Source organism: Amblyomma americanum, chromosome 3 (genome assembly GCF_052857255.1).
Source record: "Amblyomma americanum isolate KBUSLIRL-KWMA chromosome 3, ASM5285725v1, whole genome shotgun sequence".
Taxonomy (NCBI): domain Eukaryota; kingdom Metazoa; phylum Arthropoda; class Arachnida; order Ixodida; family Ixodidae; genus Amblyomma; species Amblyomma americanum.
The window spans coordinates 191004363-191018493 of NC_135499.1; the positions used below are offsets into that span (position 1 = coordinate 191004363).

Consider the following 14131-nt stretch of genomic DNA (forward strand, 5'->3'; position numbering starts at 1 on the left):
CCTGTCGCCTAGTCCGTTCTTTCGGTCCAAGTGTTCTCCGGGGAGATCCGTGACAGTGCGGAAGAGAGAGTTTTTAAAATTGTATTGTAAATTATCGGCTCGCTTCCGAGGACTTGTACGCGGCATTAACGCTCGTTGGCTTTTTTGTACTCTATATGATGCGAGCTTTTTACCGCCAACCTGAAACACCAGTTTAAGGGACCCTTTAAGTCCTACGCTCGAGAGATTCAGCATAGCGCGAACTGGTTCCGCGGGGAGCTACTCGTGCATGTGCAGATGACGTCGAGGTGCGCACACCTGTCACTGCACAGGCGCATCTGGGCCCCCCGCGTAAGCCGGTCACGATAGCAGAACGCGAATCGCGTTACGCTCCACGTATGTTATCTTTATCTTATACGCGTACCCTTGGAACTACCGTCGGACGCTAACCGCGTACGTGCAGCATGCGTTCGCGGGCGATCCAATCTTGAAAAAAAAAGAAAGTAATTAAATAAATCAAGTATGTAAATTAAGAGTGAAGTAAGTAAAAATAAGTACGCCTGATTCTGTTTACTCTAGCTTGTAGTTACTGCTGTGTTATTAACTCCACATCTGGTTACTACCGTGTTATTCTGAGTATTTACAAAGCATGTTGGCGTTTGAAGTTATCTTTAAAATAATGCGTCGAAGCTAATACAGCGTTGTGCAACTTGCGACTGATGATTGACATCTTTGGATACATACAACGTCTAAGGATTTTCTTCAACATGCACAGGAAACACCAGACGACCGAGGAAATTTAGCAAATCCTACCTTCTTTGATGCTAAGGAGCACACACTTTGTCGCCTTGCTTAACGTTCGTTGGGTGTGAAGAACGAAGTGCTTTTTCGTTATGCACCGCAGTAGCTGGCGAGGTTGCAAAAGCTCTGGCTGACACAATCCTTGTATGAACTGCGCCGTGCTATAGTTTTTGTTTTGTAGTAGACATTTCTATACTGCCAAGATTCTGAATAAAATGCTGAAACGGAAACACTTGCATTTCACGGCGACGTAGGATGGACTCCTTCCCAACCCTTTTCAGGAGTTGTTTCGTGGTTTTCTGCCGGCGCTTTTGTAACGAAGCAGGCAAGTTCAGAAGCACGTGCACATTTGAATCGTCGTTCAGACAAGATGAAAGGCTTAGAACACAAAGCCCGCGACAGAACACAGGCACTGCTTTTCCAAGTGTTTTGTGCCGCTTGTCCTAACGGGATGAAAGTCTTGCGTTATCAATATTAAGGCGCCGGAGGCAGCCATGTATAAATACTACATTACATGACGCCACACGCCGGTTTCTGCACCAGACTCAAGGTGGAGTTTGTTGTCCGACGCTGTAATATTTTTTCCCGAACTGACCAGGTACCTATGAAATTAACTGCTCTTCAGCTAGAAATAACCTGATGTATCCAGGCAGCTAGAGTTCTAAAATCCAAGTACCCAAAATTTATAATGGGCTTCCTGCATGTTTTATTATTTATTGACTTCAAGAAACTTTAGCAAAAGAAAAGCCCATAGACACTGTGCTCATGTGTTGCAACGCTTCGACTCGTCGGAAAACTCGTTGATGAACCAGCCGACGAGTTTTACGAAGTCGCACAGCTGGTCTTCTGGCTTTTGACGTGGCCTCTTTCCGCTCGGTTTCGTCCCGGGCCGGTTTCTGCCTCCTCCCTCTGTCCGACTTGGTTTTTTGGCTGCTTCCGCTGGGATGACAACGGAGTCGCTGTCTATCACGTACACGTATCTGTAACAGACACATGAAGGTCGGAAAAGAAAACCGGCGAGTTTCTTGACAATCTGGCGTGTCTTCCCCAGCAACTGAGCAGACACAAAGCCGCGGAGTTGACGAAGATGTCAGTGCCAAAAATAGCTTGAGCATTGACCGTCATGTGCACGCTTTTGAAACAATCCTGGATGAGCCGCCGCGGTGTCTCAGTGGTTATGGCGCCCGGCAGCTGATCCAAAAGACGCGGATTCGATGCCGGCCGTGGCTGTTGCATTTCGATGGAGGCAAAATTCTAGAGACCCATGTACTGTGCGATGCCAGTGCACGTCAAAAAAGCCCAGGTGGTCGAAATTTCCGGAGCCCTCCACTACGGCCTCCCTCATAGCCTGTGTCGCTTTGGGGTGAGGCGTTAGCACAAACAATATTACACCTGTGCAACTAGTTTGTTGCTAAGCAACCGACACTGGCTGGCAGCCTTCGAGCTACTCTGAACTGCGCTCGCTAAGCGGGCGGCTTTAGACAGCAGTGTAAGCCAGGATGGCGGGGCAAACACCAGGAAAAATCTTTAAAAATATAAGGCCCTCTGGTGTGGTGTCGGCACACGTTGCATTAGAAGAAGGTGTTCAGATGTAATCGCATTTCATCACCACGCTTGGCACTCAGACGCCTACGAATTCTTTTTCAGAAACCAGAAACAGCAAGTGGTGTAAGTTTGGCAAGACCAGGAAATACTACAAGCTCTTTAAGAAGCTACTTGTTTAAACAAAGGTAGGTGGTAGAGAGGAAATAGCCGCTGATTAATAAATCAACTTTTATCATGCTCCCCACATGAAGACGCATTCTTATGTGGAACAGAACAGCGAAGCATTGGTCGCCTAGGCCTTCCTAACCACCTGACGGGCAAGTATGATGTATTGGCTGAAGTCCAGAATCGAAGTTGGTTGATCTAGTCGGTTGTTCGTGTCATATAAACAGTGCCAGTACAGGACGGGACATGAAAGTGCACACAGCAGCACGAACGCTGGTTTTAAACTTTTATTCCTTGGTGAGGCACGAATTATGTACATACATTTGTACGTTGTGTGCACATAAATCGTACCTCAGCAAGAAAAAACCGTTAAAAGCCAGCGCTCACGTTGCTGTGTTGCCTTTATCCTGTCCTGGTTTCGCGCTCTTTATGTGGCTCAACCCAGAAATATTCTGAAACAGAAACGGAACGTAAATGAACTCACTTTTAATTGTTTTTTTTTTTTACAGAGCAGTCCGTCAGCGTTTCAATGTACACTTGAATAATTATTTATTACTTCTCTGACTAGCCCTCAAGACCATGTATGGCTTTTTCCTGTCCCCCTCCCCCCCCCGCCCCCTTCCCCCCCATCGGGAAAAGAGCAATAAAACAGGTTTTGTACAAAATTACTAGTATGTTTTTTTAGCCGTCCTATCCCTATCGACAGACCTCTCTCACGTCTCTTGTATGCGTCTTATGCTAGCGCGGGCGCTGCCTCATGGCAACTGCTTTGCACTCGCAAAAAACACATACAAGCTGTGAAACATCGCTGTGTACAAATATACCTGGCGTTTCAGGGAAGATTTTAAGTGATTTTCAAAAATAGGATTTTTGAGGTAAATATGGCTTTTGAGGCATGGCATTGCCAGTGTTGGCGGACATCAGAAAACCGGTGAGTAGCAATAACTAGTAAGCTGGTTAATTAATTGCCAATAATACTAATTGACTTTTTGCTATTGCAGTCAGGCACTTTGTTGCACTTAGAGATTTGTAGCCGGTCGTCGGTAACCGCCATATCAATTTTTATACTTTAGAGAACGCGATTACCCTCCGTGGTGCGCCCCAACAAATTCTGGCTACACCGTTCCAAAATACATGCGCATTCGAAGAGCATGCATCGAAAGCAACCCCTCCTGTGCACGTAACTAGTCGAAATAGCCAAATTTTTTCGAGCCGCAGCGCCGAAGGTAATCGCGTTTTCGAAATTCTAAAAACTGGTAATGCGCTTACTGACAACCGGCTACAAATCTCTTATTGCAACAGGGCGCTTAACTATAAGCGTTAAAAAGTTAGTTATTGGAAATTAGTTAACCAGCATACTAGTTGAGAATTAAGAAAATTCATCGGGTTTGTGGTCTCCGAGAGCACTGGCACTACCGGGCAGTGAGAGCTATATCTTTACTTAGAGAATCGTATTTTTGAACGTTGCTTAAAGAATTCCCTTAAACAGCCGATATATATCCTTCTTCCACGCATCGTTTTGCGCAGAAATTCCCGAGACCACTTTTCTATTTCAAATCTACTTCCCAATCTTTTTATATTGTGCTTACTGCTGCAGTAAACAAAAATGATGAATAGTGCAAAGATTAAGTGTGCAAAAATTCATACGCAACTCTACATTTTGACACACCATGCTATTCTGGAACATTATGTGGCAAATCGTCCTCTAGGCTTTACCATGTGTTTCTTCTGACCTTCTTTCATATCATTTATTTTTGAAGTCACGGCAAACTCGTTGCTCCCAGAGAAAATGAAAGTTGTTCATGAAGATACGTAAGCAAATGTTATCAGGCGTTGCGCTTATCATAGAGGCTGGGATTCGGGTCATTCCACGCCAATTGACCAAGACTTTGCGCTCGACCATCTTCGATTTTCTTAAAAAAATCATGGTTTATTGCATTACTAGTACAAACATTATCAGTGCTAGTTTTTCCGAAAAAAGTTTTGTCCCTTGGCCGCCGCCCTAATTTTCCAAACTGTGGTAGAACCAAGCGTAACATAACACTTTGTAAAAAATGAAATATATTGCGCATGACTTAACTTTTATTTGCTTGTGAATAAAACATATTACTCTCTCGCACAGAACAATTTGAAAAAGTTGTTTTATATTTCCTTCACGAAAAAGGTTCAAATCTAAGCAATTTTAAAATTTCTTATAAAATTTTTGTTCTCACAGTAGATATTCCATCTATTTTCGCAGGCTGCCTGGAAGGCAAAGGAACCGATAAAAATCTTTCAGCGAGCAGAACACGTAAGCCACGTCAGAAAGAAAAATTCTCAATTTGAATAAAGTTGCTTATTGCGTCATATTTGCCTATCATTTGCATACTGAGGTGCTCTTATTAAAAGTATGAAAGGTAATAAGTTAAGTTTAATCGCAGTGATTTTTGTTTAAAGCGAGAAAATAATTTTGCAAGCTGCAACTGCACTTTCCGAATAACATGGTTCACTGGTCTTGGACGCTTTCAGCTTCGGTATAACAAAAATCTGCTAAAAAATAATATTAAAAACTAAGCTGCAGCGTAGCAGGAGCATCAGGTCCGACCGCGGCTTTTCGTCCGAGCATGAGGAGAGTGTTGCACAACGTGACCAGCACTGAACTGCCCTCCTGTCAAGAAGCGCTCTCTGCTGTCTGATAACAGAGGGAGAACTGCTTCGCCCGATAGTGCCGTATTCCGTGAGCGACGCGGAGCTGGGGTTGTTTGGGAGTTTGGCCGTACCCGTGGCAGAAAGAAGTCCCGGCGAACGAGTTCGTCATTTTCAGTCTCCGTCTGCTGGAGTAGGAGGCGCTTGGCAGCAAGAGCAGTCTTCAGAGGCCATGCAAATGTCGAATACTGCTCCTATGAGCTATTTAGAAGGACTGACAAAACTATGTAAGAGGCTGCCGCTCTCTGGATTGCGCAAGAAATTATTCAAAGAAGAGAAGTTGAACTCACTGGGCAGTTGGTAAACAACACTTAATCAGATTAGGTATTCATGTTTCTCAACCGTGCATGCAGGACTTACGTCGTATTCAGCGACCTTCCAACCCCCGGAAATAAGAGCATCAACTGCAGCAGCTTACAGCGGTGCTTATATTTCTTTGCAGCCGGCTCCATCGTGCACTGCAGTGAAGAGCGGGCACGGAGCAACACCGGGGCAGGGTGTCGGTGCTCAACTTGCAACATTATTTGCGTGCTTAAAACAAAATCTCTCCGATTTGAACTTTCTAGAACAAATGCATTGACTGGCACTCTGTAACTTACTACCTTTCATATTTCTGCTAGGGCAAACTCAACGGTATTGACGGCTGAACATGCCGCAAAAAGCAACTTTTGTCAAAATGTGATTTGTTTCGCTAATACTACTTTTGTTTTCTGATCGCTAGAACATTTTTATTGCCTCCTTTGCTTTCTGACAACTTGGAAAAATAGTTGGGATGACTCTTGTGGGAACATACAATTTATCAAATAATTTTAAAGTCGCAATAATTTGAGCCTTTTTCCGAGTTTTATAATAAACAAAAACAGAACTAATTACTCTCAAAAGTAATTTATGTGAAAGGGTAATGTCTTTTGTTTACATGAACACAAAGTAATAAAGTCATGCATAAAATATTTCATCTTTAGCACATTGTTTTGTTATCCTCGGTTTTGTTACCGTGTGAAAACTTTAGATTGAGACCACTGCCCCAATAAATGTTATTGTTAAAAAAAAAAGCTGGGAAAATGTTTGCCATAGTGATGAAATAAACCGCGATTTTTGTTAAGGAAATCGATGATAGTTGAACCCAGAATCTGTGTCAGTTGGCGTGGAATGACACGTTTTTGATCGCGCCTTGTCAACTAAAAGACATTAACGAGCCACGTAAGTGCCTATTGTGTTCAGTGCTGTTATCGTATATTCTCTCAATCACTCAGTCATGAGCAAGTCGCTTTTAATGCATTGCAAAGAAAGTCTATTTCAGGTGCTCCCTCCCTATGCTACGCATACCTCGCTACCATACCCCAGAGGTTTTCCTTTTCGGTAAGAAAAGAAACACCCGCACCAAATTAAAGATGCTGCCTGTCAGTACACCCAACGCGCAACCCGTGTGTCGTGATTAAAGTGCGTTCAGCCATCCTTTCACGAGAAGGTGCCTTTTTTGCGTTGCCTGTGAGGCCGCAGCATCGCTTCGCTATGGCCCTGTATTTTCGGTTTACCGGCTTCAAGGAACGTGGGGCCGGATATCTACCCGCCACCCTGAGCTCGCAGCCAACCATCATGGCTGCTGAGCCACCGCGCACTACGAAACAGAGTTTCGCGTTGGTGTTGGTTCCGAGATAAGCGCGAAATTTCGCATGCATACAGCCCAGCTCCAGCCAGCCAGCCCTGCCAGCCCAGCTCCAGGAGCCTGGAAGGCTGTTTTCCCCGGATTTTGAATGAAAGCGCTGTAATCAATCGAAGTGCGTTTAGGTGACCTGCTAGACTTCACTTAGAGGCCTTTGTTTCTTCATGAAACAAAAAGCGAATAATAAAAGAGAGGGAACGCACCAAAGTAAATTAGACAGACAACACAATTCAAATGCTTCTGAAAACGCTGTGCTATTTTTCATAATCAGCAATTCTCGACAAACCATTTTTGAGCGGAAAAGTGTTGATGAACGCAACGTTTCAGAGACTGCAAGATTTCACTATAACAATCAGTATATCCGCACAAATCGCCTCCGCAGGCTTGCAATTTGTCGCTGTGACGTTTGGCTATCGTCAAAAACGTTCCCCACTGGTTTTCTATTGCAGTCGTAAACACTTCATGCAAGCCATGGAAAAATTTCAAAAGAAAGTGTTAGGTAAGCTTAGAAAGAATGAACCATTACCTTTTATATTTCCATAACAATATCTAACAATATTCCAATATTTCAAAATGTTGTGCAAGAATGCTAGACTTGGTAATGACTAAATATTGTCATATATACAGTCGTATAGCTGCAATGATATTTTTTTATCACTGCCGCCCATAACGTCTAGGAACGCTATAAATTTTCGCGATAGCGTACACAGCTCTTTTGGTAGAAAAGCCGTCGGCGTAGTAGTAGGTAGTCGGCGCCGCATGCCGGAAACAATCGGGGGCTGTATAAGACAAAAGGCATCATGGTAATTTGTAGTTGTAGTGATTGATGAGTGTGTGACCGCATATGACGAGTTAGTGAAATAATTGTAAAAAAGTGATTATTTAAGAAAATTAAGAATTGAAAAAAATGGAAAGAGGAGGTTCAAGGCTGGAAAATGCTCAGAATGAAAAGCCAATGGTTGATGATGCTAATTAAGAAAAATTAGAGAGTGTAATCGATAAATTAATAAACTGAAACAATTGAGAAAAAATGAAAAATGCGCTCAAAGGTGTCAAACTGCTCAAAATAGAAAGCGAATGTTTGCTGATGCTAAGTATTGGGGTATATCGTCGTCCTAATAAAAAGAGTCCAGCAAAAAAATTCTAAAGAACCTCATCAGATGACACCCCAAATAGCGTAAGCTATCGCGTCAACTCAGAAGCGCTGCATTTTAATCTTCCTGTCGTTAAGCATGGTCATTGCATTATGCAGTAGCAACAGTGTAACAATTAGCTTCTAAACTGCAGAGAAAAGTAACCTCTACAGAATTAAAACCCGTTAAGGGACATAAAACAAGCCAACCAGCAGTTGGTATACTCACTGTTCATCGCCGAAGTGGGGGTCCTTCTCCTTGTACTTGGCGTCCTTGCCCATGATGATGTATCGGCTGCCTTCAGTCAGTTTGAAGGATTCGCAATTCTCGCGAGCCTTGACCACTCGCGTCTTGTTGAGAAGGTCCTGCTGTGACTCAATGCCTGTGTTAGAGGGATTACGCAGAACCAAAATGGTGGTTAGCATAAAAATGAGAAACTGCTTGCATGTCTCATGCGTCTGCCAAGAACATGTAAGATACCTCGCGATGCTGCTGCCTGCAAGATCAGTGCTTCGACAGGTGCGCTGTGTTCAGTCAGAACACGCTGCGGTTACGTAATGTATCAGCCCTTCACCTAAATAGTTTGCGCTGAAATTTCGAATAAGACGTAATGGTTTTCGCCTCTTCCGAACCTTCTCAGTAGCATAAATTCGAATGTAAATGGCAGCGTCAGCTGTTTTTTGTTGCTTTTGAGTGGTCTGTGAAGTAAACAGCATCCGACAAATTAGGGTTAATAAAATAGGGGAAAACATTTATTTCTTTATTTATTTGTCAAAGAACTCGCACTGCCAGAACATTACAATTAGAGGGGGGCGAGCTTGCAATAAAATTACGTAAATTACAAAAAATAATATACGGCTGATGCTAGGCAGCGCAAAAAGTATAAAAAACAAAACAGACAAATGGAAGGTAAAGCACTCAGACATGCACGTCTACAACATCGAAAAGAAAGTTTCGTTTGCCAAAAATCCTTCCCCTAAGTCATGCCGCATACACTGATTAAATCTTCTTTCTGGGCTTACATACCAATTCTGGTGTTTATAATAATAATTGGCTTTTGGGGAAAGGAAAAGGCGCAGTACCTGTCTCATATAACCATGGACACCTGAACCGCGCGTGCCGTAAGATAAGAAATAAAATAAACGAGGGAGTGAAAGAAGAAAGGAAGAAAGGGGTGCCGTGGTGGAGGTCTCCGGAATAATTTCCATTACCTGGAGATCTTTATCGTGCACTGAAATCGCACAGCACACGGGCGTCTTAGCGTTTTACCTCCACAAAAACGCAGCCGCCGCGGTCGGGTCGAACCCCGGAACTCCGGATCAGTAGCCGAACGCGCTAACCACTGAGCCACCGCGGCGTGTCCAATATCTAGTGTTTCGTCTCTCGTTCTGTGGTTGCACGTGTTAGCGCTGTTATTTTTCTAGAATTGCATACACCGAAATACTTAATTCTTTCTTCTTTATTCAGACAATACCCTGCAGCGTGAGAATGCATAGCAGAAGGGGGTTACAAGAATAGAAAAAAATGGCTGTGGTTTAGCTCTGGTTAAACCTGGAGTGACGCCATAGCTATATCTGGCCGAGTGGCACTCGCTCAGTCGTATTGCAGTCAGTCTTTCGCCACTCCGTTTCGCAGGGCGTTCGTTCATCTTCGTCCCTGGCCGTGGATTCACTCTCTCCCGGTCTCTCCCCCCCCCCCCCCCCCCCCCCCGTTGAAGTTCGCCGTCTCGCCAACTGAAGGACGTTTTCAGGTTTATGGTTTTCAGGGTTTTTTTTTCTTCCAGCCGTGAACCTGACTAGTAACATAATTATGCGCCTATCCACTCATTGGATCAGACAGGGCATTAACAACAACATCAGTCACAGAGTGCCCTCTGTGCAAGAAGCTTTGCGGAGACAGCGACTCCGTTCTTGCCTGTAGTACATGTCGCAATCTCTATCGTGTTGACTCACACGGCGATACTACTGATCAGTCACTCAGATCAGACAGTTGATCACCTCGGAAAAGCTGAAAATGTCAACCTATTAGAAAAAATAAGCCCAGCCAGGATGCCGGTTGCAGTGAAGTTGCATTGCACCTAGCGTAATTCTAAAACCAGCTCATGCCTTTAAGGGATACAATGCTAGAAATGAAGTGCTTCGTTCAGGACATATCCATCATGATCGATGACATTCTCAAACGCCTAAAGCAATCGAATAAGGAAATGAAGTCACTTAAAAAAACCTGCTGACAGAGTCTAAAAAAAAGTTAAGTCTTGAAAGGCTTTTCAGTAGGTACAAGAAGAGACCGTTAATCAATTTAAATAGCACAACAGACGCATGAATCAGGAATTTATGGGGATACTGATAACCCCTTGAGAAGACCTGCGAGATTTAAATGAATGACCGTTCTAGTGTTCTCCACGGTCCCCGTCTCGATTTGAATGACGTAGCTGCCATTCATCGCCTTCCGCAAAGGCAGCTGAAGTCCCAGGCATACTGGTACATTAGAGCCGCTAGGCAGACTGAGGTTATGACTGAAGAAGCGTAAACGTTTCAAACATAACGTGACGAAAACATAACGGAACAAAACCTCGAGCTCCTTCAAGGAACAAAATACTGGGCTACTAGTCAAGGATATATACCGCCCTTGCTTGGCGCACAAGCAGCAAAACTGTGCTGCAAACGGGCGTAGGTGACCCGGAAACCGCGATCAAGTCATTAACCCCGTTCAACGGTCTTACTTGATACGCAAACTTGTGTAGCACGCAATATGGGTGTCTGCCCCATGAATTTTTAGATTTGAGCAGAAGGCACAAGCCTTCTATTTCTTTTTAAAATCTGACTGTCGTCGCTCAGCGCAGTCTAAGGGTGTTTAATTTGAGATGTCTTTTTTGATACTCTCAATTTATTGATCAAGGTGCTTATACGCACTGGAACCTGGTATGACAAGTTCATAAAAGAGCGCCTCAAATTCTTACTGTATTCATATAGTAGTGTGTGGCAGTCCTGATGTCAGAAAGATGGCAAAAAGGCACGAGAAGAAATTCTCCGTTGGGCTGACTCGCAGTCACAAAAAGCTGAATGACTCGGCGGTGGCGATAGCAACAAGCGTGCCCTGCAGTGGTAAGCGATGCGCAGTAGACTAAATACTGCAGTCCCTTACAACGGACCTTAGCAGGAGGAGCGAGAAGGATACAATGCTGCACAATATGAATTCATAATGAGGGCTTGGAACATAAGTAACAACTTATTTGCAATGGAAGATGTTGAACAGTAACAGGCGAAAATTTATACCATTGCGAAACGTGGCTATGTATAAGTGTCATCAATTTGTCAATAGAGTTAACGGTAATATTCACACCAGAAGGCAGCTTGGTCTATCCCACAATTTATCGCCTATAAAGCAATATTTTTAGAGGTTTATTTTGGCGCGGTATGTATGCATGATGGTGCCCTGTATGCCAAGTAGTAAGGTGCATAAGATAAGGTTGAGTACTCATAGAACGTTGGTTGCATTTAAGTAAAATTAAAAACTTTGGTCTGAATTTTCCTTCGTGCTTGCATTGGTGGGATGGCTTATTCTTTCACTGAAACGGAGGGACAGTCGGTAGTGCGATATTTTGAAAAAATGAAGCGTAGGGCTTCGCGCTGGATTGACTCCAGTTCCTCAATATTTTGTTTGGCGTAGGGATCCCAGCCCGTACAACGATGGTCTAGTTTTGGTCTGATGGGGCTGTAGTATGCTAAGTGCTTTACCCTGGAAATAGCGATTTTTATTGCGTGGCAGAGAACGCCAAGTTTATGGTACAAGGACGAGCAAATGTTCGCAATATCACTTTTACAGCTTAGAAAGTTTGTTATGGTAACACTGAGATATTCACATTCATTAAATTCTATAAGGGTATGCGATAGAAGGGTGTATCTTAAGGAATGGACAAATTTTTGTTGGTAATATAACTCAAGGAGCCAGCGCTGAATGCCCCTCAAAGGAGGCGGTTCAGCCAATGGCGTCGACCGGTCGTCATGAGATGCACTAATCCCATTTCACGGAGACATCTGCATTAACCTGCGACGCGATGGTAGGGGTTAATCGCGACGTAATGTGAACAGGCCAACGCCATTTTTGTAGCTAAATTTAATTAAGGCTGATGTTATCGTAACAGACATTAGCGACCATTCGCCTGTTTTTATGTTTCTGTCCGGTGCGAGAGAGTGGCAGTAGGCGTGAAAAACAAGTCTTTCAGGACAGTTCAGAAACAAGTTTACGAGAGTTCAGAAGAAAAACACAAAAGGCTGATGCGTGCTCATATGGCGTTTAAGAATATATTTTATTCATGTATATATGCATCTTTTCCAATTAAAACTCTTAGGCACGCAAAACAATACCTTTAGCCATAAATAAACAAGAATATCCTGCAAAAATTAATCTTAAGAACCACCTTTACAGGAGCTTTGAAAATACATAATATACGTTCTACACAAACTACTTTACTAAAGAACAAAGAAATCATTATTAAAAATTTTAAAAAGCAATGCTTAACACTAAGGCCTTGCATCGGCTTATTGAAAGCTTTCGGTTACTTGTGCCAGAGTTCTTTGTTTAAAGATACGAGTAAGTAATGCACTTGGTGTCGCATATAATATCTGAGCCGCTTACTTAAAGTCCCGCAAAGCAAATATATACGTTTCACTAAATGAATACGCATCAGACTTAAAACTCATGATCGCAGACTATCGCGAGGAAGTATTTTGAGACCCATTCTTTTGTGATTGCACGAAATTATTTAACTAATATTAGGACGATAACAGTTACTCATCTGCAACGCAGACGAGAAAAATGTGTCCGTTAGAGGCAATTTTCTAAAGACACTGAAGCAGGTGTGAAGGAGCCGTTAATGCACCTGGAGTAGCCTTAGGTATACACATAAAGGGTAGAAAGAGTGAAGTCATCTGAAGTTTAGGGATTGCACTTCTCAAGCAATTTCACTTGGAACCACCACATACTAAAATCCATAGTAGACTATGCAGAACCATAGGCCTACACATGAAAGGTTCACGCTAGCAGACCACGTAAAATTATTGTAGCCCACTTCGTTAATTTGCCCAGTTTTTTCCAGCCTATATATTTGCTTAGAAAGTTTTGGGTAGGCTATTCGTGTTGCAGAAAAAGATAAATACGGTAATCTATTCTTATCGATATTGGATAATGAACGTACTCAATTTTTGCGAGTATATTTAACGTGGTCATTTTACCAGCTTGTAAGAAGGAATAACTCATCTCTAAATTACACTGCGATGTTAAAAATAATCAAGCATATATAACACAGGCGGCTTGCACCCACAGCCCAAAACAACTATGATTTACAATCTATGATGATGGTTCATTACAAATTTTAAGGGGAACCAGATGTATGCAAGAAGCTTGTTACAAAAGAGTTTGCAAGCTCTCTTTTTTTTTTCATTGTCAGAGCTTCCATGAGTGCACGTTTCATTTTTGCTCCTTCACTTTTCTGAATTTGTTCTCATAAATGTTCTTCCGTTTGTTTTGTTACTCTTTAAGTACTTATCATCATATATGTTCGCGTACAAGGGTTTCCCGGCAGCCGCAGTGGCTTAACGGTTATGTAAAGAGGTCGGCTGATGAATCCGAAGACTCGATTTAGGTGCCGGCAGCAGCAGTCGAATTTAGATGGAGGCGAAGTGCTAGATGCCCGTGTACTGTGCGATGTCAATTCATGTTAAAGAACCCCAGGTGGCCGAAATTGTCCTGAGCCCTCCACTACGGCGTGTCTCATAGCCTGAGTTGATTTAGCACTATAAAACCAGACCAAACCTTGTGTTTACCAACAGCCTGTAGGCGCCATTAATTTATCGAAGCTGTACACGAAACACTTGCCAAATGTGAAACTCACTTTACGCAAAACGCCTTGCTAGCCAAACAGTGGCAGCAACCCTATCAATATGTTTCTGACAGTAGTTTCTTCTTTTTTTTCAGCTGTCACGATTTTCGTAAAAGAAAGAAAGTGATTTTATTTGATTCGAAATTAAGATATATTCCTGTCTTACCTGGCTTGAGGATTTTGTTGATAAAGAAAGGAACAGTGATGAATCCATCTTTGTGGGCTCCATTAAGGGGCGTGCCAAGCCATACTGCAAAGAAGATAAAGGTGTCAGCGATT

General features: G+C 43.0%; 1 protein-coding gene across 1 annotated transcript in view; it reads right to left on the reverse strand.

Moving 5' to 3' along the window:
• Positions 1–1478: 1478 nt before the first annotated feature.
• Positions 1479–14131, reverse strand: part of LOC144125707 (venom factor-like) — an 88896-nt gene continuing 76243 nt past the window's right edge. Inside the window, exons 37-39 of the mRNA XM_077659339.1 lie at positions 14019–14102; positions 8200–8353; positions 1479–1760 (exon numbers count right to left, since the gene is read on the reverse strand). Of these exons, the coding sequence (XP_077515465.1) occupies positions 1544–1760; positions 8200–8353; positions 14019–14102 (455 nt within the window). The 3' untranslated portion in view covers positions 1479–1543. The remainder of the gene's footprint in view (positions 1761–8199; positions 8354–14018; positions 14103–14131) is intronic.